The 26,154-nt window shown below is 38.8% G+C and overlaps 1 protein-coding gene and 1 long non-coding RNA gene across 13 annotated transcripts in view; one reads left to right on the top strand and one right to left on the bottom strand.

The window, feature by feature from the left end:
* Positions 1 to 26,154, bottom strand: part of Unc80 (unc80, NALCN channel complex subunit) — an 86,703-nt gene that overhangs the window by 24,273 nt on the left and 36,276 nt on the right. For 9 of the 12 annotated variants that reach the window (XM_076821601.1, XM_076821600.1, XM_076821592.1 and 6 more), the window contains 17 exons: positions 23,648 to 23,777; positions 20,356 to 20,547; positions 20,133 to 20,274; positions 15,942 to 16,316; positions 15,227 to 15,677; positions 15,017 to 15,140; positions 14,777 to 14,954; positions 14,508 to 14,649; positions 10,742 to 10,851; positions 9,023 to 9,213; positions 8,677 to 8,892; positions 8,459 to 8,594; positions 8,032 to 8,301; positions 4,304 to 4,558; positions 2,111 to 2,600; positions 936 to 1,560; positions 663 to 843 (listed from right to left, as the gene is read on the bottom strand). In XM_076821601.1, coding sequence (XP_076677716.1) covers positions 663 to 843; positions 936 to 1,560; positions 2,111 to 2,600; positions 4,304 to 4,558; positions 8,032 to 8,301; positions 8,459 to 8,594; positions 8,677 to 8,892; positions 9,023 to 9,213; positions 10,742 to 10,851; positions 14,508 to 14,649; positions 14,777 to 14,954; positions 15,017 to 15,140; positions 15,227 to 15,677; positions 15,942 to 16,316; positions 20,133 to 20,274; positions 20,356 to 20,547; positions 23,648 to 23,777 — 4,208 coding nt within the window. The remainder of the gene's footprint in view (positions 1 to 662; positions 844 to 935; positions 1,561 to 2,110; positions 2,601 to 4,303; positions 4,559 to 8,031; positions 8,302 to 8,458; positions 8,595 to 8,676; positions 8,893 to 9,022; positions 9,214 to 10,741; positions 10,852 to 14,507; positions 14,650 to 14,776; positions 14,955 to 15,016; positions 15,141 to 15,226; positions 15,678 to 15,941; positions 16,317 to 20,132; positions 20,275 to 20,355; positions 20,548 to 23,647; positions 23,778 to 26,154) is intronic. The other 3 variants (XM_076821596.1, XM_076821593.1, XM_076821599.1) reach the window with 3 other exon arrangements.
* On the top strand, positions 1,044 to 8,141 carry LOC143373973 (uncharacterized). The gene is made up of 4 exons (XR_013086584.1): positions 1,044 to 1,306; positions 1,481 to 1,594; positions 1,896 to 2,007; positions 8,013 to 8,141. It is a non-coding gene; the product is annotated as an uncharacterized LOC143373973 (long non-coding RNA).

The following is a 26,154-nucleotide window of genomic DNA, read 5'->3' as shown; positions in this document are numbered from 1 at the left end:
GAACCGAGCGGCTCGGACAGAACCAAGTACTTGAATTATTTTCAAGCGGCCCGAAAGAAACCGGGCGGATTGGATGGAACCGAGCGGATTGAATTTTTCCAAGCGGCCCGAAAGAAACCGGGCGGATTGGATGGAACCGAGCGGATTGAATTTTTCCAAGCGGCCCGAAAGAAACCGGGCGGCTTGGAAAGTAAGCGGGCGGGCCCTAAAAAACCGGGTGGCTTGGAAAGAAACGAACGGTCCGAATGAAGGTCGAGCGGACCGTTCGTTTCTTTCCAAGCCACCCAGTTTCTTAGGGCCCGCCCGCTTACTTTCCAAGCCGCCCGGTTTCTTTCGGGCCGCTTGGAAAAATTCAATCCGCTCGGTTCCATCCAATCCGCCCGGTTTCTTTCGGGCCGCTTGAAAAAAATTCAAGTACTTGGTTCTATCCGAGCCGCTCGGTTCTTTCGGGTACCCGGCTCGGCTTGGAAACCGAGTCCCGGATTGGTTCGGATTTCAAGCTACCCGAATATTCAAGTACTCGTACAGCTCTACTAGGTAACCCCTTAAGTTAGGTTAAGACATATGTAAACGGAAGCCATTGTAACCCTAAGGGGAACAATTAAATAACTACATACTAAAATGTACCATCGTTAATTATCGAATTACTATCAGCTACACACCTTCGTCATGATCATCCCCAACAGGACTGGGTTCATACGCCGCTTGCACAGTTATCGGTATAGTCGTGATTAAAAAGTTCTCCCGCTCTTCGCGCTTCTTATCATCTTGTGCCTGCAAAGCCTTTTTTATGAGTTCAGTTTGCTGCTTCTTACGCGTTTTCGTTGCCGTCACCAGAGACCTCTAAGTAATAGTCATAATAAGCTCTACTTAATCCATCTTAACATCGATGGTCTAAAACAGCGACTAATGCGTAGCAGTTAGTTAGGACTTACATGATGCTCTTGATTGATAGTCACTTCTTCTACCTTTGTTTTCACCTGCGGCATCCAGGGTGGATCAACGACAGGCAATGACTCGATACCAATTTTCGGCGAGGGTAAAGTAAATTCTATTCCAGGCGGTGGAACTTTGAAAGTCAGATGGGCATTTTCCTCCATTCGCGGCCACACTTGGTATCGTAATTTCCACAGAACTTGAAACCTCAATATTGCGTTTATTCGCACGCTAGTGCTGCTGTGCTGGAGGCCACGATGCATCAGTTCGCTCGCCTGGTTAGGAGCTCGTACGGCTCCAACTATGAAGAGAGACGCAGCTGATGCTGCCACTTCTTGATTCGACTCCAGTAACAGTTCCCAGGCGACAGGTAGAACCTCGACGAATAATTCTTCTGTCATGACCACCGCTCCTTTGACTAAAGTGGCCAACGGCGCGTGAAACACGTCTTTTACTTGAGTCTTGATGTACTTTAAAATTGCTAGATTTTCTTTCCTTGATTCGTCTGCTCCAGATTTCTTCGAAGACTCTTTGCCTTTTTCAGAATCTTGGTCAGCTAAGTCCTTCGATGAGTCTCGTTGCATGAATCGACCGGATTGTGACCCATCTATGTTTTTGTCGATTCTGTACGAAGGTTAAAGGAATTTATTAGCAGACAGTACATGTATTACCTAGTATATATAGGGCCCAGTTCAAGAATCAGTCGGGTCTGCGCATTCAAATGCTTGCGAGCAGGGGTGATTAGCGTTTTGATTCCAAGAATTGACCGCATAACATATTGATAAGGATAGTGAACAAGGGAGGAATTTGGTGATAACTTTTTGTTCAAGGGTGGACAAATAAAAATTGTGGGTGGAAAAATCGTGGCCAATCATCTTCCACTTAAAAATCAATGAAAAAAGTTCATGAGTGTGCTGATGACAATTTTTTTTTAATTTAGCCACAACCTCTTTTTGAAGGGTGGGCAAACAAAAATTGTGGGTGGACAAATGTGGACAAATCGTGGTCAAACGAAAACTGTTTCTATTTTATAAAAATTTTCACTTGGGGTGCCAGCTTCACAGATCTCATGTAATGATAAAAAATTATTTTTCTATAATGAAAATTTCTGTTGATGAAAATGAGTTTTAGGATTAATGAATTTTTAAAAAATGTAATTTATGAAAAAAATTACTTGTACTTTTTTCCCACGCTGTCCTTTCTTCGTACAGGTGACACTTGTGTACTGGTTTGTTCTGATACCTTGCGACTACGTTTTTCTTTTTTATTTCCCTCTTTCTTTTCTGTGTCGAAGTCAAACATTCCCGTGCCATTCAGAATCCCAAATTTTTCTCCATAAATTTTCCTTACAGACTTGATTAGTCTACTGCTAGCCCTCATTTGACGTCGGTGACAATATGGGTGGCAAAAGTTCTGATGGGAGCAGTAGAAGTTGAACGAATTGGCGAACTGTGCCAGAACTTTCATCCAAGGGAAATTTTTATTAGTTTCGTCTGCTTCGTTACTGTCACTGGGACTCTCTGGCGGTTGATCGTCTACGAGTATGCCTGGAAATTCCTCGCCACTAATTTCACCTCCAAAACCAGGTTCTGAGGTGTCGCTCCTATCTGACAATGAGCTCACTTTCCTCTTCGACTGGATGGAATCTGCTCGTTTCACTGTATCTAATTATGAAAAATTATATTATCTGTTATAATTATAAAATTGTATTTAAAGTTCCAACAAAAACTTCTAAGCATAATTACATTTATGCAACTTTTGATGGGGCAATTACGATATGATCTCATTATTCAAAGGCGTATTTCTCTAATTTGTTATTTTGTTAAGGTACATGCTAAAGTATGTAGAATGTTCACTTTGTGTATAAAAATGGTGATAACTCGGGAACAAGGTCAAATAGGGCATATGTTTATATGAAATTTTTTCATTGTTTTTGTGTCCCCCATTTACCGATGAGTTGGGTTCCTCATTTAAGAAACACCCTGTGTAACAAAAGTTAGATATTTTAACATACTGTATTTCCCTCAAGATAATTCTGTTCTGTCTTACACTGTGCAACAGTCATTTTGATCTGTAACATTTAATAGCCGTAAACGAATCTGCAAACCGTTTTTTGCTATCACCTTCAGTTTTCAGGAAATTCGATTTTGAAAAAAAGAATGAAAATTTTTATCTTTGAACATCTTTTGTGTTCAAACAGTAATACTTATTCGGTTGCTTGTTTCGTTAAATTATTCTATGAACCCTCGCGAACACAACCGTATAAGTTATTATTGAATTATAAACATTTAAATATGTTTAAACAATGATCAAAAGGAAAAAGACAAATTGAAATTTAAAAAAGAAACATTTCTTTGACATTTGAAATGCACTAATTTTTGTAGATACTTTTCTATATATTTCAAAAACTAACGGTCTAGGAGAAAATCTAACTACTCCACGCGATGCAGCATACATTTTTCCTTCTGAAACCATCAGCAGAAATAGTAAAACACCTGTTGTTTACAATACATAAACGAAAGAGTTTGGCAAAACGTGCGGCGCTGACAGTGGTATCCAATGGCGGGTGGGCCGCTCAGCGTCACAGGATCGCGTAACGCGCGTGGCTACCATTGTCCGCGCCGCACGTTTTGCCAAACTCTTTCGTTTTTGTATTGAAAACAAAACGTATTTTACCATTTCTGTTGATGGTTTCCGGAGGAAAAATGTCTGCTGCATCACGGGGAGTAGTTAGATTTTCTCCTAGACTCGTAGTTTTTGAAATATATAGAAATATATCTGCAAAAATTGGTGCATTTCGGGTGTCCTTTTCGCTTTGATCGTTGTTTAAACATATTTAAATGTTTATAATTCAATAATAACTTATATCGTTGTGTTCGCGAGGGTTCATAGAATAATTTGGCGGACCAAGTATCCGAATAACTGTTACTGTTTCAACACAAAAGATGTCCAAAGTTGAAAATTTGTATTTTTTTAAAAATCGAATTTCTCGAAAACTGATGGTGATGGCGACAAGCGGTTTGCAGATGACAATAAGAAACGGCTATTGAATGTTACAGAGCAGAAAAAAAATCAATTTTATTGGAAAGTGTTATAACATAGTTATTAAATTTATTTATAGTTTTCTTCTTTTACATACTATAGGTGCCATTAAAACAAATTTTACACTTGATAACCGAGAAATCACAGTCCTTTAGAACCATATAAAAATTCTGTTCTGTACAATTAACTTTCCCCATATGAATTTAAAAAGCGAAGAAAATACACAAAATTGTAAAAATTTTATTTTTGATCACATATGTATATAATTCGTATTGTCCATCTCATGAATAATTTTATCATACGAATAATTATTTTTGATACCTACACGCTTCGCATTCCGTGTCCTTGCCTTCTTTGGTACCACGTCGAAGTTTCAAACTTCTCTTCTTAAAAGAGCCAGTTGCATTTTCGGCAGTACCACGACGAAGAAGGAATGGCCGTCCTTGCGGTGGTTGCACACGTTTAGCCTTTTCTTTTTCAGCATTTTGAAAATCTTCCCCTTGAATTGTAACAGTCGATTTGCTACTACCTTCTGACTCATTATCAGGTTCGTAAAGAACAAAACTGATTTTGCGTTCCGCTGAAAAACCCAATCCAAATGTGATGAAATGGATTAAAGTGAAGTAATGTTTCATCGTTTAATATTTACCTACAAGACATATTACCCAAGTATCTGGAATCGATTTTCTACTCGTTGAAATATGTGGCTAAACATCACAATCTAAAAGGTACGTGTCCACTTGACAGTAAAACTCGCGCGAGAGGCTCTCGAGAGTATTTCTCGCAAGTGGACACTGCGTCCGAGAGTGACTGTCGGAGAGCGACGTTCAACTCTCAGACAGCGGACGCGTTGCCACTTGCTCTCGAGTGGATACATAATAATATTACTATCCAACAGTTGCTTTCGAAATACGAACCAGGTTCGTATTCTGCGAGTGCTGTCGCGAGTAGGGAATTCAATCCCGGGATCCCGGCTGATTTTTGGATTCTAAAACTCCCGGGATTTAATATATTAAGTTATAACTTATCCCGAGAATTTCGAGAATTTTTAAACACGTAAATTACTTTATGAACAAACTGAAAAATATAAAAATGGAATCCAAAAAACAGCCGGGATCCCGGGATTGAATTCCCTAGTTGCGAGGCACGGGGTTGCCAGAGAAGTGCTGCTAGGCGGCCAGCCGGGAGGACTGCGCGGTCTAGGCAGTCTGCGTCGAGCCAAGTGGCGAGACACATTTTATGTACGCCATTTATTGTAATCAACTGAAAATATATAACTATTTCGTTTCATCCACCAGGCAATTTCTCTTTCTACGTTGCTTCTTTCAATTTTTTAATGTATTATAAGCAATAATCAAAACACTAGTTTTTGCACATCCATAATCACGGCCTCACTTCGTTCGTAGATTAAAAGAAACTGAGAGACACTGCAGAGAGTAGGCGCAGACCAATTTCTAGTGGACACGGTTCTGAGAGTTCCATCGGATAGTAAGCTCTCGGCGAGTTTTCTGTCGCCTACCTGAGAGTAAAAATTTTCGAAATTGCTCTCAAGTGGACACACAATTTTAGAGGCATTCCAGTTTTATTAAATTCTCTATTCTATATTGAAGTAAACCGCCATTCGAAATTGAAAAATTGTGAGTTTATAAATGACCAATTCCGCTTTGATAAGTTATAAAGATTTCACACATGAAAAAAAATTATTTTGGGGCAAACACAGATTAACTATTACTAATATTACAAACCACAGAAGGGAGGGAGTAGTGGAAGTCGAGAGCCATAAAGCAGATAAGGGCGGCCATCTATTTTTCGCTGCTACATTTTTTAAATACGTATGTATTACTTATAAATGCAATGAAATAAATACAAAAATATTTTACACGCAATACATAGGATATTTTAAATTCATTTCAATATTTCGAATAAAGGTAGCTTTACGTTATTGCAATTGGTGATAGAATATGTTGTCCTTGAATTCGTCATATATTTTTCGGACCAAAGAAATTTAAAAACTGACAAGAGAAGTTCGGCAAGTCGAAAATTCAAAAATATCTGAAACTTTGGAGATATGTAGCTCAAGTGATGCTAATAACATAACTATCTTTTGATTCGACAATAAACACCCCCTCAAAGAAATTGCGAGTTTTCATCTTATCGTGAATATCTGCAAAACCGTAAAAGATATCGGAAAAATTGCAATTCAAAGTTTTATAGCTTTCGATATCCTATAATATGGTGATAAAGAATTGTCGAAAAAAATGGTGGTGGGGATAAAGTTGGAAACAAAATAAAGTTTTTCGTAAATTCTTTATCGCCACGTTATACGGCATAAAAAACCATAGAACTTTGAATTTAAGTTCTATTTGACATCTTTTACAGTTTCTAAGATATTCATGATAATCTGAAAGCTCACAATTTTTGAAGGGGGTGTTTTCACCCTCAGGACAGTTTTTGACAAAAAATAGTCACGTTATTAGCATCACTTGAGCTACACTTCTGCAAAGTTTCAGATTTTTTGAATTTTCGAGTTGCCGGACTTCCTTTGTTAGTACCTAGTAATAAATAAATGCATCTTGCGAAAACAGGTACTTCAAAGAAACGGTTGCTTTCACCCCTTCCGCAGCTTTCGACTTTTACAGCCGGCCCAGCCAAGTAGTCGTTTTGGGAGCCAGAGGGTTTCTTGTGGCTCCCAGAGCCGCGCAGTGTGCAGGAGTCGAAGGTACCCCGGTCATTCAACGGGTGGGAAAAACTGTAGTATATACCCGTTTTAAGTTTAAATAACTGGTACTCTTGAGGGAGCAAAATTTTGTCGACCCCTTTATATCATTTCGGGGCTCCTTGCTTGCTATCAATAAAGGATGAGGTCTCTACACTCACAGACTACCCCAACACGGACCGCGGCTCCCGGAGGCATGGTTTCTGGCTCCTGATAGCTCGGCAGCTCTAAACTCCCACAGGAGCGGCTCCTGGAGCCCATGGGCGTCCGCAGGCAAAAGGGGCAGTTGCCCCCCCCCCTGGCTTTTAAGAAAAAATCGCTTATTCTTCAAAATTGATCTTTATTAAGTTTATACTAATAAAGGGAATATTTTTAAATTTCGGTTTTAAATTTTTAGTGAAATTGGCACTATAAAATAGGTTAAAAAAGCAAGAGGGGTATATTTTTTCTTTACCATCATCCCAAAGTTGCCCCCCTCTGGAAAACAGTCTGCGGACGCCCCTGCTGGAGCCACAAGCTGGCCGGGCCTGTTCTACACCGTATATACATTTCGTTTTTTTGTGATACTGATAATAATTGGTTCACTTTATAATCTGTGTGTCCTAAAATAGTCTTCGTCTGTGAGAGATATTCAAAGTTTACTAATTGTAAGCTGAATTGATCAGTTAAAGAATAACAATTTTCATTTCGCGATGAGTCGTGTTGTTTCCTAAATTTGAGACTGAAGATAAATAAAAAGTTACGTTTCTATTAAATTTTAATGTTTGACAACACATTTCTAGGAGGAGGAAATTGATTTCGGACACGTGGGTGATGTCCCTTGTTCGAATTTCGCATAAACAAAGTTTATTTCTTATACAAGTAAAAATAAATGCTATATATGCAGATAAAACCGATCACTACTGTTCATAAGTATTAGGACATTTGTACAAAATGTGATATTTGGTATAGATTCAATACTTTTCGCTGCTCTCATTTAAAATACCAAATAAAGTAACATTTGCTAGAGTTCTTTAATAAATTTGCAACGCTTCTCACAATTATTACACACAGTGTAGGTGCCCTACTATCTACTCTCCCTTTCATTTAAGAAGGAACCCGTTTCGCGCATGTAGAATGAGCTGATTGGCTCCGAAAACGCGTTGGTGGGGGTACAGCCAATAGTGGCTACTCCCGGCACCAATGAGCGTCAACCTGCGCAGAATCGGTCTAAACTCGTCGGTCGGTAGGTTCCTTCTTAAATGACATGGAGAATACGAACGGCAGTGAATTTATTAATTTTTGTGAGAAACATTTATAGTTCCATTATTTTGAATAGCAATGTGTTCGACACTTACGTGCTACCTCCCGATCACCTACAATCGATTGAAGGCTCTGAGCTGAGGTTTGGGAATGACCCATCGACGACAGTGCCATACTCCATCGTCGATTTGCTTCCCTGCTGCACATCTTTTCCCAAGGGGGTGGTCGTTCTTTCGTTAACAGTTTATTAAACTTCGGTAACGTTTGATAAGTCTCCCTTAAGAACGCCGTTACTTCCAATAGCAGAATGCAGGCGACGGAACGCAACGCTATTGGACATTGAGATCCATAACCGTTTATGCTAGCTAAAATATAACGAATCCTTTAATTTCTTTCAATCTTTCCGGATGCCTAAATGTGCAACTAATAACTTAACGTAAATAAATTGTATTGATATAGTGAAATTTAGAAAGCTATTAATTAGAGTAGATAAAGTTTTGATTCTTCTGTGAGATTACAAACCTTCGTCAAGAAAATCTTCTTCTTCGTCCTCGATAATTAAATCCCTTTGCTTGCTTTCGTCAGAAACCATTGCTATCATTTGATCAACATTCTGTTTGTCTTCCAGCATTAATTCTTCCAGCCGTGCTCCAATGGCCTGCCGAATACGCATTTAACGTACGATTAGGTATAAGTTTCTTTTTATGAAATGCATTGACTGTATTAGTACTTGCGAATACCTCAGCCCACTGATAGAATAGTTTTCCAGCAGTGCGTTGCAGTACGTGGACTCTTGTGTGAAGCGTGGATGTAGTTCGATTATTGATAGGTACCGATGGCCGAAAAATGGGAAAGTTCGATTTCATCCACGTTGGCCATTGTCCCTTGTTACACAGGTGAACATAATGGGCACACTCTAATAGTAAACAAGCTCGCGCGACCACTGGTGCATGAGGCTACATAAGGAAACATACAGAGCGATTTATACGCATCGTAAATTATTTTAAATTCTTTGAAGTTCAACAGTTTCTTCGATAAGAGATCGCGAAACCCATTTAATATCGGATAGAAATATAATATCTTTACAAGATCTAAGATCGCCGCCATTAGATAGTGATCAGGGACCGAACCGGGTTGGCAAGTCTCCAATAAGCATGAGAATCTTAACATTCCGTCGAAGACAGCATTGCGGGGTACCAGCCTCCTCTCTTTTAAGACTACGAATTCGGACTCTCTCGAAGCCTCGCCGAATTCCATAGAATTTCTTCTGCTCAAATCTGTGTGCAATCGAATGCTACCTTTACGAACATGATTTAGGATGAATGTGGCCTAAATAAATATGCAAGAGTGATTCAAATAATTCGCTGCAAGTTAATATCTTAATATTACCAGCGAAGATTTTTGCAAAAATTCTTAATGGCGGTTTACCGCAGAGGAAAGTGCACCATTGATGATATAGTATGTACAAGTTTTTAAAAGTGGTGTCAGTTTCTTCGATATCAAGCTCGCATTAAGTTTTCTATTCAGCAACGAATGTTTTTCTGAACAAATAAGTATACTGACAAGGAAAATTCGGTTACCCGAAGATCCCGATTTTTTTGAAACTGTACAGGTTTGTAGAGCACCCCAATAGCAGTATTAGGCAATTTTTTGTTTGTTCTTCGGGGCGAAAACACCCCCTGGTTAATGAGTGTTTTCTTATTTTTCAGTATATCTTGACAACTATAGTAGATATAGTAAAATTGTTATAAAGGAACATTAACGATTTTTTATACTGTATAAAACTAAGTAACCGAATTGTTTAAAATTTGTGGTGGGGAACTAAAAGTATTTTACTGTTTGAAATACAAATTTTAAATTTCCAATTTGATTACACAGTTTTATAGGCCATACAAAGCCGTTAAATTTTCATTGTAATAATTTTTTTTTACCTACTATAGCTTTCAAGATATACAGGACAGTAGGAAAGCACACGTTAACTTTTAAGGGGTGTTTTCACCCTGAAGAACTGAAAATGGGAACGAACGAAAAATAGCCTGAAACTTCTATCGAGGTCCTCTACAAATCTGCACAATTTAAAAAAAAAATCAGGATGTTCTGGTAACGGAACTTCCCTTGCGAGTGACCTTGAGCTGCTCTTGATCACGAAAGTAGGTTTTTAATATGGCAAACGATTTGTTATGGTAATGTCAGGTCGAAATTTATTATCATATTTAAGAAATGTTTAAAAAAAATTTCCTTGTACTTCTAAATATTTCTCCATTTGCTGTGTCACGTTTTGACGAACTGTATTAAAGATTTCTGGTGTAATTTTAGTACAGTCGGGGCGAATTCTGACTTTTATAGGTTTAAACTTTGTCGGTGCCGTTGTATTATCGCGTCTCTAAGTAAACTCTACAAAAAAGTACGGTGTTGCACACCAAAAGGCAGTAATACATCTTTAAAAAAAAGGGGAAGTGTTTATAAATATGATGCAAATACCACTTGAGGTAAATATCCAATATTGTATCTAAAACGATACCAAGGACACTTCAAGGCTACCCAGAATGTATACATTTGCATTCATTTCGTTTTTCATTCTGCAATTACTTATACAAGAAACATATATTGTTTAATAAAAATAAGTTTAAGGTGACCTGAAGATTTAAAAAAACTAACAGCATTTTCAGGAAATTGTATGACCTATAGATACATACTTTCTTATCATTAAACTATAACCAAGAATTTTCATATCTCCACTGATCATTAAAATATTGACTTGTAAGAGGTGACGTGACTCATCCTACATAATTTGTTTTCACTTACAACTTCCAGGTACTTCTTCCAAGCTTTCCTTCTTTTTACTCTTCCCGAACCCGATTTTGATTAGCTGATCTTCCATTCGACGCTTGGCCTTTTGCAGAGTTAGTCCAACACTTACACATTAAATATTTACTATTATTACTTAAATAAGTTCCATAATTCTAAATATAAGATTATTAGTCAAACCCTTAAGCGAAAGAAAATGCTGGAATAGTGTTCTAAGTAGGGGTAGGGGGGGGGGCGGCATAATGGGGTAGCTTAGCAAACATGCAAAAAATTGATAATTATACCTTTTATTTAAGTTTTTATGAATCAATATATAATTATAAGTTAATACTTTAAACTTTGGTACATAATTTGAGCAACATTTAAATAAAAATTTGAAATTATTAAACTTTTAAAAGAAAAGTAATGTAAACCTTCTGGCCCCTGTCAGGTATGGCGGGGTACCGAAAATGGGGCAAGACGGTTCTCCTAAATATTTCCACAATCGATGCAAATATGAATTTCTTCCAAATTATTTTCTTCCTACCCTCGCACAGGAGTTGTGGGACCATATCTTTTAAATATTCGACAAGTTTTCCCTCTTCTGTTTGTGAAAATACACTCTCAATGGGACCTAATGGTAAACCCATGATCTCTTCATTTCCCTGTTTCAATTTTTAGACATGACATTCCAATGCTGCTTGTGAAAGGCAATGTTCCCTAGCCGCTTTCTTGTACCCCATTTTGTTGCCGAAAACTTCATCTACAGATTTCTTCATAACTCCTTTTGACCATTTTCCTCGTCTAGTTTTTTCTTATACGTTCTTACCTTTTTCAAGTCCGAATTAAAAGTAACAAAAATTTGACTTAAATTATAATAGAGAACCATGGTGTTGTTCAACCTCACATGAACAACCATATTGCGGGGTAAGATGGGGCACTCCATCATTCCCCGTATCAAGGACCCCATCTTGCCTCAAACCATCGTTTTCCAGAGACTGATGTTATTTGTACAATAAATATCAAAGTATTGCAATTTTTAATATTGTACATTGAACTAAATAGAATGGAGATTTATAATGTAGGTAACAAAAATAATTGACTTACCGTGTCTAAATATATATTTCATATAAGTCTTTTTAGTACACAAAATAAGATCCACGCAACAAGTGGACGATTTCATAGCTCTAAACCAGGGCTGCACAGGGAGCCTTTTTCAGCGCCTAGCGGCGAGCAACCAGCCGTGCGCCGTTACTAAGGGTAGAATCAGTGAGGAGAACTGCAGTAGGATCGGCGCGGTCTCGCAGGCGCGTAGCGTAAGTATATATAGTTGGGTTCCTTGTGGGGCCCCAGTGCAGAGTAGGTCCCGCAATATAATTCGGTGAGGTCATGAAATTTCCAAAACATTTGCTACACCCGGCATTTCGTACGACTTGACGGTTCGATTTTACTGATAATAAAACATTTATTGCTAATAATACTTATCTTTTCAGCGACACATAAAATAATTAGAAAGTCGATACTATACAAATAAATAACTCGGACACAAAGAAAACTTACAAGAGCAATGATGAGCACCAGATGCGTACTGTACATATGTATATATTTATTCATATATCATGTTCTACTGTTTATAAATGATATATATCGTTACTTAAAATTTTGTTTTCTTTGTGTACGAGTTATTTATTTGTATAGTATTAACTTTCTAATTATTTTATGTGTCGCTGAAAAGATAAGTATTATTAGCAATAAATGTTTTACTATCAGTAAAATCGAACCGCCAAGTCGTACGAAATGCCGGCAGTAGCAAATGTTTTGGAAATTTCTTGACCCCACCGAATTAAAGCTGCCCCAAACCAACGCGAATTTCGCCGCGCGGAGCGGATCCGCCGCGGATCAGATAACACTGCCCATAAGCCACCACGTATAAAAAACTGCTGCCTTATCTGATTCGCGTTGGTTTGGGGGAGCCCTTATATTGCGGGACCTGCTCTGCACTGGGGCCCCACAAGGAACCCAGTTATATATATTTACGCTACGCGCCTACGAGCCCGCACCTACACTACTGCGATTCTCTTCACTGATTCTACCCTGTTGGAGTTCGTAGCTCCAGCGCCTCCTCCCGATACACGCGGACGCTGGCGCCCTCTTCCGGCCGCTTGCGTCGTGTGCCGTTGCCACGCTTTAGGTCGCTGGTAACGCTTCCTCTGTGCGACACACGTTTCTATTTTGTTCACTTATTGTACCTTAGTTTATATGTAACAATATATATACAGGGTGTCCCACTAAGGAGTGGACAGCGCGATATCTCTTAAAGTATTGTCGATAAAAATATAAAAAAAAATAGGGAATTGCATGGTTCGAGGGGGCCCATTTATTAGCGCGAACGAATTTTGTTTCCGATTATTATTTTAAAAGATACGATGGTCAAGTTCGGTTTTTCAAATGGAACTATTTTTTTTGAAGACCTGAGTTGATAGTGCGTTCCAAGACAAATTCAATAAGCTTTAATGTATACACTTTATTTCCACTGGTTTTTAAGATATTGCGCTTGCAAATTTACTGATTTTCACTGCAAGAAACTCCTCTGGAATGGCAAAAACCGGGGGCGGTCTTACTGGCGCCACGGGTGGCACTGCCTGTTGAAATGGATACTTACCTGCCAAAGGTCTACGCCAGAAATGGCAGGCCCAAAGGCTGGACAATTCTTTTCCGTCAGAAATGCTACTTAGGTAGGTATCGTTACTTTTATTTCGCACTTGCTTCTACGCTCGGATGGCCGGTTCTTTTGTGAGGGATGCAAATCCGATTGGTTCTGATACAATCTGCTCCCTATGGTTGAAATTTAGTCTAGCAACTTTCACTCCTCCTAACTTAACCAATCCAACTTGCATCCCTCCCAAAAGAACCGGCCATCCGAGCGTAGAAGCAAGTGCGAAATAAAAGTAACGATGCGCTTCTCGATACCGCAGATGTACCTACCTAAGTAGCATTTCTGACGGAAAAGAATTGTCCAGCCTTTGGGCCTGCCATTTCTGGCGTAGACCTTTGGCAGGTAAGTATCCATTTCAACAGGCAGTGCCACCCGTGGGGCCAGTAAGACCGCCCCCGGTTTTTGCCATTCCAGAGGGGTTTCTTGCAGTGAAAATCAGTAAATTTGCAAGCGCAATATCTTAAAAACCAGTGGAAATAAAGTGTATACATTAAAGCTTATTGAATGTGTCTTGGAACGCACTATCAACTCAGGTCTTCAAAAAAAATAGTTCCATTTGAAAAACTGAACTTGACCATCGTATCTTTTAAAATAATAATCGAAAACAAAATTCGTTCGCGCTAATAAATGGGCCCCCTCGAACCATGCAATTCCCTATTTTTTTTATATTTTTATCGACAATACTTTAAGAGATATCGCGCTGTCCACTCCTTAGTGGGACACCCTGTATATCATTACTTTCTACCTAGAACAAATGGACGTCTTATTTCTCCTGAGGTCCATTACGGGAAAACCTACAATATACCCTTAGTAACGGCGTACGGCCGGTTGCTCGCCGCTAGGCGCTGAAAAAGGCTCCCTGTGCAGCCCTGCTCTGAACCAAAGAAGCTTGCTCCCCCACTCCTTTCTATCAACGACCTAACTGTTACAATACAATGGTTTCCTTTTGGTACTTTCATCAAATGTCTAGCATTTTTCTATTATCGTTTCTTTACGATACCCCATTTTACCTCGCTACCCCATCACCCCCCTCTTCCCCGTAATGATTTGTAATGAAAACTAACTCACCCACGTCCTGACCTAGATGCGCTGCGATAATGACCGTAATGGAGGCTGGGTTGCCTAACAAAACTACCGTCTGTTGGTGACTCGCTGCTTTCGTGACTGTCAGTAGAATCAGTTCTACCGTACTCCTTTCGAAACCAATTAACTGAAATTAGTCCAAAACATTTGAATAAATAGTTTCGTATATACCTTACGCATCTGCTATATTACCGCGGGCATAATACCCTTCGCGTGGGCGTAACATACTCCATAATGAATTCAAAGAAACATACCTATACCACCAATCTGAAACCGAGTTGATTTCCGAATTTTCCCAGAGCCTAAGGAGTCTATCCCCAAATTTCTTTCACTCTGTCTCGGTGTAAGTATATGATGCTTCTTCCGTAAATTCCCCATAGGGCTTTGGCTGATTTTTGCGTTCTCCTCGCTTAGTTCCGTTTCAAGAAGACTCTGGAATAGAATGTGTCGTATTATTACAAAATCGTGAGCGACATATTTGTGTTTATACGTACTGCACAAGTAGAGGATGTACTCCTTTTCTTGAAAAGAAATTTTCGAGTTCCTCTGTCGTCTACAGTGTAACAAGTATCTCCCCCGATGTCCGCGTGTTCTTCCAGATCTGACTGGTGTATATGTCTAAAGATTGTTTGAATTTTCTTGTAACAAATTACCTTCTGCTGTATGCAAATAGCGTAATATTATTTAGTGGCAAATATTTCTACCTGATAACACGAGTTGTCTGAACGTTGCTGTTATACCGTTTATTAGGTCGATCAGCAGAGTCTAGGATCCCGCTTAGAATGACACGACGAAAAACACCTCCATGGACCTCCTTAACGTAAGCCATGAACTGACGAAGGTCGCAGTATAAGCTTATATTTTCTTGAGCCTTCACTTCCTTAAGCGCTTTCACGAAACGCGTAACAAGTGGCTTGAAAACGCAATTAAAAATCTGACCCTCGATCCCGCGTGTACTGTGTCCACCAAGACCATAGATCGAAGCTACGTTCGTAGAATTCGCTGCGGCCATTGTTCCCATTGCACCGCATACATTTGAATTGCCAAATGTGCCTCCAACAGTCATTGCATTCCCCGTTAAATTAGTACCGTACGCCGTCCCGTATCCCCCCTGTGATCCGACTTCTGGCGATTTGTTAGACCCCCGTTTCTGATCTATTACGGAACAAACAAATAGGAGTTGTTGAAATACGTAAAGGCTAGAGTTCAAGGGCAACGAAGCATCGGCGGCATAGACGTTACTGCAGCGACAGTCGAAGTTCAATTGCAATTTGGTCGATAATGATTTTTAAAAACCATTATTAACCAGCAGCGTTGAATCGATTAAATTGCTTAGCTAAAACGAAATGAAACTTGTGGGTAAGCTATGAAGCGAACAAGAAAATGCGAAGCCTTTTTCGTTTCCCTCGATTTACTCACTAAGCGGAGATAGCAACGAACTTGGATCCACGCAGAATCCAATGAATGCGTGAAAAAACTCCAAAATCTCTGGTATCGGCTGTTCTCGCACCATTGTTCTCAAGAATCGTGAGAACTGCTTGGAACTGACTCGGTGCAGCTTGGTAAGGATCGTTTGTCCTTGTGAACGACAAAAGTCCGCCTGAGGTCCACGTATTCCTTCCGCGCAGCTATGTGGGCAGCCTAAATGTTTCAGCACTCTGATCACGCAATTCATTAGAAGACTGTGAGCCGAGTATTTATTCTTCTCTGGGAGATTACGCCGATACTCTTGCTCGATATCAGGAGACTCTTTCTTCTTTCCACTGTCTAACTTCTCCACCACTGTCGTTGACTCTAAAAGCGCATCCAATGAGTAAAATTGTAGAGCACCCAGGTACAAGAATAAAATTAATGAGTTTAGTAGGGTGTTTCATATTAGAGGGTTATAATTAAAATATTACAGTTTTTTACTTTGCTCGTGCCCTGATTCCTATTAATATAAAAAGAATGTCTGTCAAATTTTAGGAAGATTGAGTAATATTTAGAGGTTGCACACTTTGCGCACTAAATAATATGTAGTAAGGCTAAGAAAACATGATTTCCAATGATAATTATTTTTATTCTCAAGTCCATAAGAGAAACTAAACTTCAAGGAAAACTTAGACTCGTAGCTTTCCAGGATAGGAATAAGGATAAATTCTGAGCAGACAAGGTTTATTCGGATTAGGTAGGAATACATGGCCTGGTTGACAGGACGGGGCTACAAATTTCGGAAGACAGATGTTGGGTCCCGCTGAGTTTATACAATTCTTTACTAGATTCTACTGTGCAGACGGTATTTGACTCTACTCTACTGAGGCGTCCAGGAGTTACTCTGTACTCTCCCGTTCGGTTGGCGTCCAGGAGTTACTCTGTACTCTCCCGTTCGGTTGGCGTCCAGGAGTTACTCTGTACTCTCCTGTTCGGTTGGCGTCCAGGAGTTACTCTGTACTCTCCCGTTCGGTTGGCGTCTAGGAGTTACTCTGTACTCTCCCGTTCGGTTGGCGTCCAGGTATTGTCGCCGAACTCTTCATACCGAACGCGCGTCCAGCAATATTCTCCCGTACTCTCCTCTCTAATTTTAACGAGGTGTCCAGGAGTTCCACTGTACTCTCCCGTTCGGTTGGCGTCCAGGAGTTACTCTGTACTCTCCCGTTCGGTTGGCGTCCAGGAGTTACTCTGTACTCTCCCGTTCGGTTGGCGTCCAGGTATTGTCGCCGAACTCTTCATACCGAACGCGCGTCCAGCAATATTCTCCCGTACTCTCCTCTCTAATTTTAACGAGGTGTCCAGGAGTTCCACTGTACTCTCCCGTTCGGTTGGCGTCCAGGAGTTACTCTGTACTCTCCCGTTCGGTTGGCGTCCAAGAGTTACTCTGTACTCTCCCGTTCGGTTGGCGTCCAGGTATTGTCGCCGAACTCTTCATACCGAACGCGCGTCCAGCAATATTCTCCCGTACTCTCCTCTCTAATTTTAACGAGGTGTCCAGGAGTTCCACTGTACTCTCCCGTTCGGTTGGCGTCCAGGAGTTACTCTGTACTCTCCCGTTCGGTTGGCGTCCAGGAGTTACTCTGTACTCTCCCGTTCGGTTGGCGTCCAGGTATTGTCGCCGAACTCTCCATACCGAACGCGCGTCCAGGAATATTCTCCCGTACTCTCCTCTCTAATTTTAACGAGGCGTCCAGGAGTTACTCTGTACTCTCCCGTTCAATTGGCGTCCAGGTATTGTCGCCGTACTCTCCATATCGAACGGGCGTCCAGGAATATTCTCCCGTACTCTCCTCTCTAATTTTAACGAAGCGTCCAGGAGTTACTCTGTACTCTCCCGTTCAATTGGCGTCCAGGTATTGTCGCCGTACTCTCCATATCGAACGGGCGTCCAGGAATATTCTCCCGTACTCTCCTCTTTTTTCAAACGAGATGCTCTGTACTCTCTGGACCGATAGGCGTCCAGGTATTGTCGCCGTACTCTCCATATCGAACGCGCGTCCAGGAACAGACTCTGGTGCGTACTCCCTCCAACAGGCGCCCAGGTATTATCGCCAAACTCTCCTGCCGGAGTCCCTAAGCTGTCTTTGAGCGGCCGTTGGTCGTACCTCGTCCTCTCTCTCAGAGCAGCGAAGAAGGAAATGCCTTTGCGGGCCTCTAATTTATACCCATCGTTGCTATTCGCGGCCGCAGAAATCAACAGACGCATCGTCAAGCGCGGGCTTCGCGAGCCGCGGTTCCGCGCCCGCACATCTCTGCTCACGAGCGGCCTACAAACGTATTTGGGAAACTTCTCGATGGTCGGAGTTTCTCGAAGCTTCTTTTCTGCATGCTACAGACTTATGTAGGAGTCGGAAAAAGAGAGCCATGGCGCCGGGAATCGAACCCGAGCCGTCTGCGTGCTGATCAGTCGCGTTTGCTAACACGGCTACGCCGAATCTCCACACGGTCCCTGTCTTCCGAACTCCTCATAAATGGACGCCACCTATGGGCCTCATCGCACACCACAGGCCGTTGCCTAAATGCCAGTTGCCTACTACACTTAGATAAATTTACAGTTTATTATTATTATTATTGTTCACACCTATAAAAATTCTGTACCTTATTATTTTACCCATATTTTTAAAACCTGAAAAGCGAAAATATGTAGGGTAGACCGTGGGCGGTAGTAACAGGGGGGCGAATGTAACACGCTAAATATCTCGAAACATATAATAGATATTAACACTAATTTTGGATATATGATGAACAATGACATTTGGAATACACACATCCATGTCATAAGAGTACAGATACGCAATAGACATGGATACCCTAGTAGCATTTTGATGGCCAACTAAGTCCCAACTTGGGGATACTGTGGGCTAACCAGAAATGCTACTAGGGTAGTGAACAAAATAACTTTTCAATACCCTAACTTTTTCTTATTGACTTAAAATTGTAATATAAACACTCCCTATGCAAGTATGTGCTTGTTAGATTTTTTAAACTGTAATTGGACCTTTTTTAAAGTAGTATTGATCGTTACTTAGCACTTTTAAGAGTCTCGTTAGTCACCATTTATAATTGAAGTTCAAAAGTATGGTCGGGGGCAATTGTAACATCGGCAATTGGGGTCGGTTGTACCGCAACAGAACCGAGTAGTGTCAAAGAAGGCGAATAATATTGCCTTGTTTGCATAGAATCCATGCAGGGTTACAACCAGCCCGGGGTCAGAGACGGTTGCAACACTTTACACTGTATCGTTAGGGCTATATTACTCCACCTCTCATGTTTTATTAATAACTTGGATATTACTTGACATACAGTGAAACTGTTGTGACTCAATGATGCCAGATAAGTAAGTAACATTTCCGTATAAGAGTTTTTGTTGTAAATGTAACAGTTCCTGCGTACTCGTATTCCAAAGTCAAAGTGTTACTACCGCCCCAGGCCTACCCTAGTGATAAAACTGTGCAACCCCTAAATATTATTAAAGTCTAAAATTTGGCATACAGATTACTTAGATGAATAGAACCAAGGGGGCGAGCAAAGTTACATGAAAATTCCACCTTTGGAAAATTGAAACACCCTAGAGTTTAGTGTATACAATAGTCTCTACATGCAATGCAAAACAAAATTTTTAATAAATTCTGGGCATAAAAAATTTACTTGTCTTCATAATTATAGGAACAGGTGTCAAGTCTGTATAAAGAAAGTAGTGCTTTTAATTCGATTGCAAATTAATATTAAAAGTTTCTTTAAGCTGATACTATTTATTTGTAAACCCATGAGAAGTAACTAAACACAGTAGTCTGTTCAATTAATAAACAATTATTATCATTACTTATATTAATAGAAATACGACTACTACACAGTAAAATTTGATTATTAGACTACACAAGTGGGTTGAACAATTATCAACACCTTAATGTTCCTTAAAATTACGGGGATCAATATTTGTATGGGTCTGGAATTGTTTGTGTGCTACTTGGACCAACCAGAATTGATGACAGAAGTGCTAAGACTATTTTCTCTGATATTTCAATTAGTATTGCATTGTATAAAGTTATTATTGGGCATACTGTGTGCAATAATAAATAACGTTGGCTAAAGAGGAGACACCTCTACGCTGCAACAATATTAATTATTTTATAATTTTACCTGCTATACTGCCCATCATTTCTTCACGGAGACAATGTTTCATCACTCCCATGTCCATTAACAGCTCCACCAAATTCAAAATGATTTCACACACCCTCAAACTACAGCAGTTGGTATCCCTCAAAGCAACTAAATGCACAGCCTAATAAAACGTAGAAACAAATGACTGACAAAAGCGATTACGCAGAGAAAATGAAATACCAATTGGAAGACAGGCACTTACCTTTAAAACTACCTGCAAATCAATGTCGCCTTCTTTGGTAATGTAAGAAGAGGATCCGGGTGCTTCCGGTATTTCATCGCTGGCATAAGTGATATTAGAGTCTGTTTGTGACCGGGTGAGACTAGGTTTCCGTTCGGAATCTAAGCGACTGCCGTGCATACTAATAACGTCTAATTGACTGTCGATTGAACCCTGCAATAAAGACCACAATGAGCCATGGACATTTTTGATTAAAGGAAATGACACAAGATGTTTTTAAGCCTGAAGAATACGTGGGACGTTATAAAAGTACAAGATTGCCGGACGGTCCACGCAACTAGGCAAGTCATGTCTCTTGGTTGATTACAATTAGAAGAAAATGGTAGAGGAAAAAGATTGGTTCAAGCAGATTTATTTTCCTATGACCAAATCTTTTTTGCAATTGCACCGATGCGTCTGCGCTATGCAGTTGCGCATTTGCTTTTTTAAATCTAAGGGTAGCTATGTGTTTTGTTACGTTAATCGATCCTTCTCGACATTCCATGTATAGGTATGTACAAGTGTTAGGGTAAAGTTTAGTGGTCGAACAATTAATACTTTGTTAACAGTTAATTATTCCGTTAATATACTGTTTGTGAAGTTGCTGGAACGCTTCACTATTATATTGTAAACATTACCTACGCGCATTGTTTCTCCGAAGTTTTTATCACTGACACAAATCGACGAATATTTATTATTACGCTATACATTCTAATCGGTTTGTTTTAAATCTTCTACGGAAAGAAATGGGCGTGAGTACTGAGTAGGCCTAAGTTTCTAATTTTAGATAACCCAATTAACACTAAATTAGGTATGTGGGACAAACTGACATAATTGCATATGTATGTGCAAATTTTTATCATTCTTTTGTAGACTACTACTATTCCTCGTTAAAACCAGTACTAAATGATTTTACATAACAAATAAAAATTACGAAATATTTTTTAATGTATTTACTTTTAATTCAGGGATCGAAAAAGTTCTGGAACTTTTCAATATGTTCTCAGATTATAAGTTTCCAGGAGAACCGATAAAATAAAAGTTCTTGTAAATAAAGGTTCCAGATGGAATGGAACTTATAAAATATAAAAATAACAAATTTTCTATAACAGGAACAGATATTTTGTTCGCCAATATTAAAAATGTTCACAATCGTTGTAACAAAATAAATACTGAATACTATTCAATGGCTTGTATTCAATTGTTACTATTGCTACTATTCAATTGTTGTTCTACAACAATATTAGATAATTATTACAGTTAAATTGATATTCTGAATGTGTTATTTATTTGTAATACTTACCTACGTAGATATTTTAGTATCTGTATAATAAAAGTTGGAAACAAGTTATGTTAGAACGTTTATTAAAAAAGTTTTCATAAAATAAAGAATACTTATGTTATGATTTTCATACAGTTTATAAAATAAACATATGAAGAATATGATATTATATTGTTAAATAAAACTAGTATCTAATAGTTTAGTACTTTTCTTTATCTTGTGAAAACTTTTTTAATAAATGTTCTAATTTAACTTGCTTCCATGGAACTTTTATTATATAAGTTCTAAAATATCTGTTCTATGAGAACACTTTTTAAAGAAGTTCCTAAATATTTTCTTAAACGAAACATGTAAGTTCTAACAGAATTTTTTTAAAAACGAGAGTTCGTGAACTTTTTCGGTCCCTGAAATATTGAACATGATTACAAAATAAAGTTCATGGGACAGAATGTCCCACAAATAACAACAGGGGTGGTGAGAACACCCCACATATCTAATTAAAGGTTCAAAGTATTAACCTTTCGCGCACTTTGCCCTAATATTTGTATACGCATGTCGAGAACAATCGATTTATGTACCTAACATAAAATATATTGTATTTCAGAAAAAAGGTGCAACTGCATATTGCAAATGCAGCTTTGTCTCGTTATAACTCCGACGTTCGGGAGACAGACTGAAACTCGGGGGAATGTTCGTCTTTGTTCTTTGTCGTCTTCTTTTAGTGAATTAATGCCGCCGCTACTTCAATCGAAAATCATTTCTCGCTCTTGCGCGCTGTCCGCTCATTCTCAGTCTCCCGTACTTAAAACGAAACAGGGACCAGACTTATAACACTGTCCAACAGCCATTTTGGTCTGTAAGATTCAATAGCCGTTTCTTATAAATTTTTGTGCGCTGAAAAGAAAACCGCAAACCGTTTGTCGCCATCACCCTCAGTTTTTGAGAAATTTGATTTCGAAAAAAAAAAACTGCAAATATTCAACTTTGAACATCTTTTGTGTCGAAACGGTAATAGTTATTCGGTTGCTTGTTGCGTCAAATTATACAACGATATAAGTTATTGGTGCATTCTGAACATTTAAATATGCTTAAACAACGATTAAAGGGGAAAGGACACCCGAAATGCACTAATTTTGAAGATATTTTTCTATATATTTCAAAAACTGAGGGTCTAGGAGGAAATCTGACTATTCCACGCGATTCAGCAGACATTTTTCCTTCGGAAACCACCAACAGAAGTGGTAAGTCACGTTTTGTTTTCAATACAGAAGCGAAATAGTTTGGCAAAAAGTGCATCGTCGACAGTGGTAGTCACGCGCGTTAAGCGGCAGTCTATCGCGCGCCGCCATTGACTATCACTGTCGACGCCGCACGTTTTGCCAAACTCTTTCGTTTCTGTAGTGAAAACAAAGGGTGTTTTATCACTTCTGTTGATGGTTTCTGAAGGAAAAATGTCTGCTGCATCGCGTGGAGCAGTCAGATTTTCTCCTAGACCCTTAGTTTTTAAAATATATAGAAAGATATCTGCAAAAAATGGTGCATTTCGGGTGTTCTTTTTCCTTTGATCGTTGTTTAAACATATTTAAATGTTTGTTATTAAATAATAACTTATATCGTGGTGTTCAAACTTGAAAATTTGCATTTTTTTTTTAAATCGAATTTCTCGAAAACTGAGGTTGGTGATAAACGGTTTGCGGATTCGTTTCCAGCGCAAAAAATCTGTAAGATACGGCTATTGAATGTTACAGAACAGAAAAAAAGTTCAATTTTGTTGGACAGTCTAATGGGACAACACAGTGCTTCATTGCGCTTGTGCAAAAGATTTGGTCACAAGAAAAGCGATTTTAGGCCATTCAAATTTGTTTGCGCTACTCCCTTCTAATTGCAACCAAACTAGAGATATGACTTATCCCGTTGCGTGGTCCACCCTCCATACGTTGAACAAAAGTTCGATAAAGAACTGATAAAAAAGTTGTAAATTGTGTTTCCTACCTGTCGCTTCATATAATCTGGGGATGGAGCGGGCGTATGTTCCGTGACCGTGATGATAGGGTTCGGGGTGGTGTATGATTGACTATAAAACCGACTTTGCTTCCTCTCAATTCGAGTGTCGCCGATGTACCTACGAGTTAGATTTAATGAGAACCAGGAAGTTTTGTATCAGCCCTCCCGATACCACTTCTCATTGTGAATCCTAGCTAAGCACTACTGTCTGATCTATAAGGTCCTTATCTACTTTGGTGCGTTTGCCATTCCACGCAGCATGCTTGATGCGTCCTTCAAACGGTGTCTCACTACGTACACATGTATATAATCCCGAATTTGTTGTTACAAAGCTAAATACTTCCATTCTTCCAATTCAAATAAAACTGTATACCGAAAAATACTTTATACTCCAATATATCGCTAGTAACAAACTGAAGAGTGATAGATTTACTAGTAAGGAGAAGAGTGTGTTGCGAGAAGTGTATGTACTTTATACATGTGTGTACATCCAATTGTTATTGCGTAAAATGTAAATAAATTTGTACAACCACCGACGTGGGAACAATTCGAGCGGAGAAATCGGTGAGCGCTCGTCGAGACGGCTCACTACGGGGTGTTTGTACCTCAAATGCGGGAAAAAGTCACTTTGAAATGGTATCACCGAATCAAAAAATTGTAGGTTCGCTATGTATTTGAAATTTTGAGATATTAATTAAGTATGGTTTTTTTTACCATTCGTTAATGTACAACGCGGCTATACGCTTCTGACATCGTCAATCTCAAAATCATTGAAAACTAAGACTGACTATCATTTGTGGTTTCGTTGTTTTTTCAAATTAAATGATATGTGATGGAATTCAGTGAACCAGGTACGTAGTTGAATTGTGCCGAATTGTGCCGAAAAGACTTACGACTTTTTGAAAATGTTCCATTTTCATTCTTTGTTACAAAAAGTTCTCAGTAATGCTCAGTGATCTTTCTATTTGCATTTTAAAGAACAAGACCTTGGTTTTTACATAGAACAAAAATTAGCTGTTTTACCTAAACCTATTTTTTATGGGCATTTACGAAGAAACCATGTGGTTAGTTTCGCAGAAATTAATAAATTCATTTCGTGACATTTCGGTGTACCTTTATGCCAATTTTGGTACACTTCTTGAATATAGTTTTCCTGTTTCAGAAAAAAAACTGAAACTATAACCCCCTTTTTCCGACTCTGCCACATGCCACTGTGTTAAAATGCATCAACTTTAATTAACAATTTCTCGATAATTATGCGGTAAATCGATTTTAAACTTTGTACAAGGGTTTCTTGTATTCGAAATTAGTTTTGAAAGAAATTTAAAAGAATTCTTGAATTTAGTAGAATATTCAGGAACTACCTTAATAAAAATTTGTTTCTCCTCTTCAAGGTCTAGAATGAACCTTTCGTTTCCAGAAGGGGTCAGAAATAGTAATTTTCGGACACCTTTATTTTTGCGAAACTATACTTTATTTGCGATTCATGTACAATTTATTTATAAGTAAAACTAAAAATAAACTGTACAAGCTAGAGCTCAAATATAGTTATGTACATATGTAGTATGATTTTAGCAGGTTTTCTTTAAAGGGCTGTATCTTTCTTAAAAACCATCCTCTTTCAATGAGATTTGACCTATCTTAAAGACAAATGATCATACTTTCCAATAGTAGACATAGAAATTGCAAAAATATTGTTTGCACTCCGTAGCACTTGACAAATATCAATAAATTTTTACAGTTTGGCACACTTCTGTTTAAGGGCGGGTTTTCCCCCCGGATACCTATTTCGATAAAAGTGGATTAAAGGATCGAAAAGTAGAAAGTTCAAAATTTCGATGAATTTTAGCAATTATGGAACTTTGAAGATTCAACAATTTGAAAATAGTTTTTTCCTCAAATGGTGCAAACTACAAACGTCATATAGTGCGCGGCGAACCACGTCCGAGCCCTATCCGTGCCATATCCGAGCACAGCATTACCAACTTTTATGCTCAAAGCGCAAAGCCGAGTTCAGTAAAATATAATCTAATTACTAATTAGGCGATAATTCAATCAGAAATTACTTTCTGTGATCGTTCATTTTTACTCACCATAACTACACTTGCAATTGCCACATGGCATTGCAGGACAATTGCAAATAACATAGGACCAAATTGCATTTGTGCAAGGTAATTATAATTGTAATTGTCATTGTGCTTGTTGCAAAATTTGTCAAAAATCCTGTAACCAATGTGCAAAAGAGTAAATAGCTATTCAGCTATTTTCACCGAAATCATGACAATGAACAAATAATTTTTCAATATTTCTACTTTGCAGTTACAAAAATGAAACGAAGGAATTGAAATAATTATAATGATATTCCTTTTTTTTCTATATTGGTATGTAACAAAAGCAGTATCTTACATTTTAAATATCACGTCTACATCATTACACCACATCAATACAACGTAGAATAAATAAAAATAAAATTTCTATGTAATTGTAATTTTTCT

Source organism: Andrena cerasifolii, chromosome 10 (genome assembly GCF_050908995.1).
Source record: "Andrena cerasifolii isolate SP2316 chromosome 10, iyAndCera1_principal, whole genome shotgun sequence".
Taxonomy (NCBI): domain Eukaryota; kingdom Metazoa; phylum Arthropoda; class Insecta; order Hymenoptera; family Andrenidae; genus Andrena; species Andrena cerasifolii.
The sequence above is the reverse complement of the archived record's forward strand: the minus strand, read 5'-3'. Positions and strand labels throughout refer to the sequence as shown.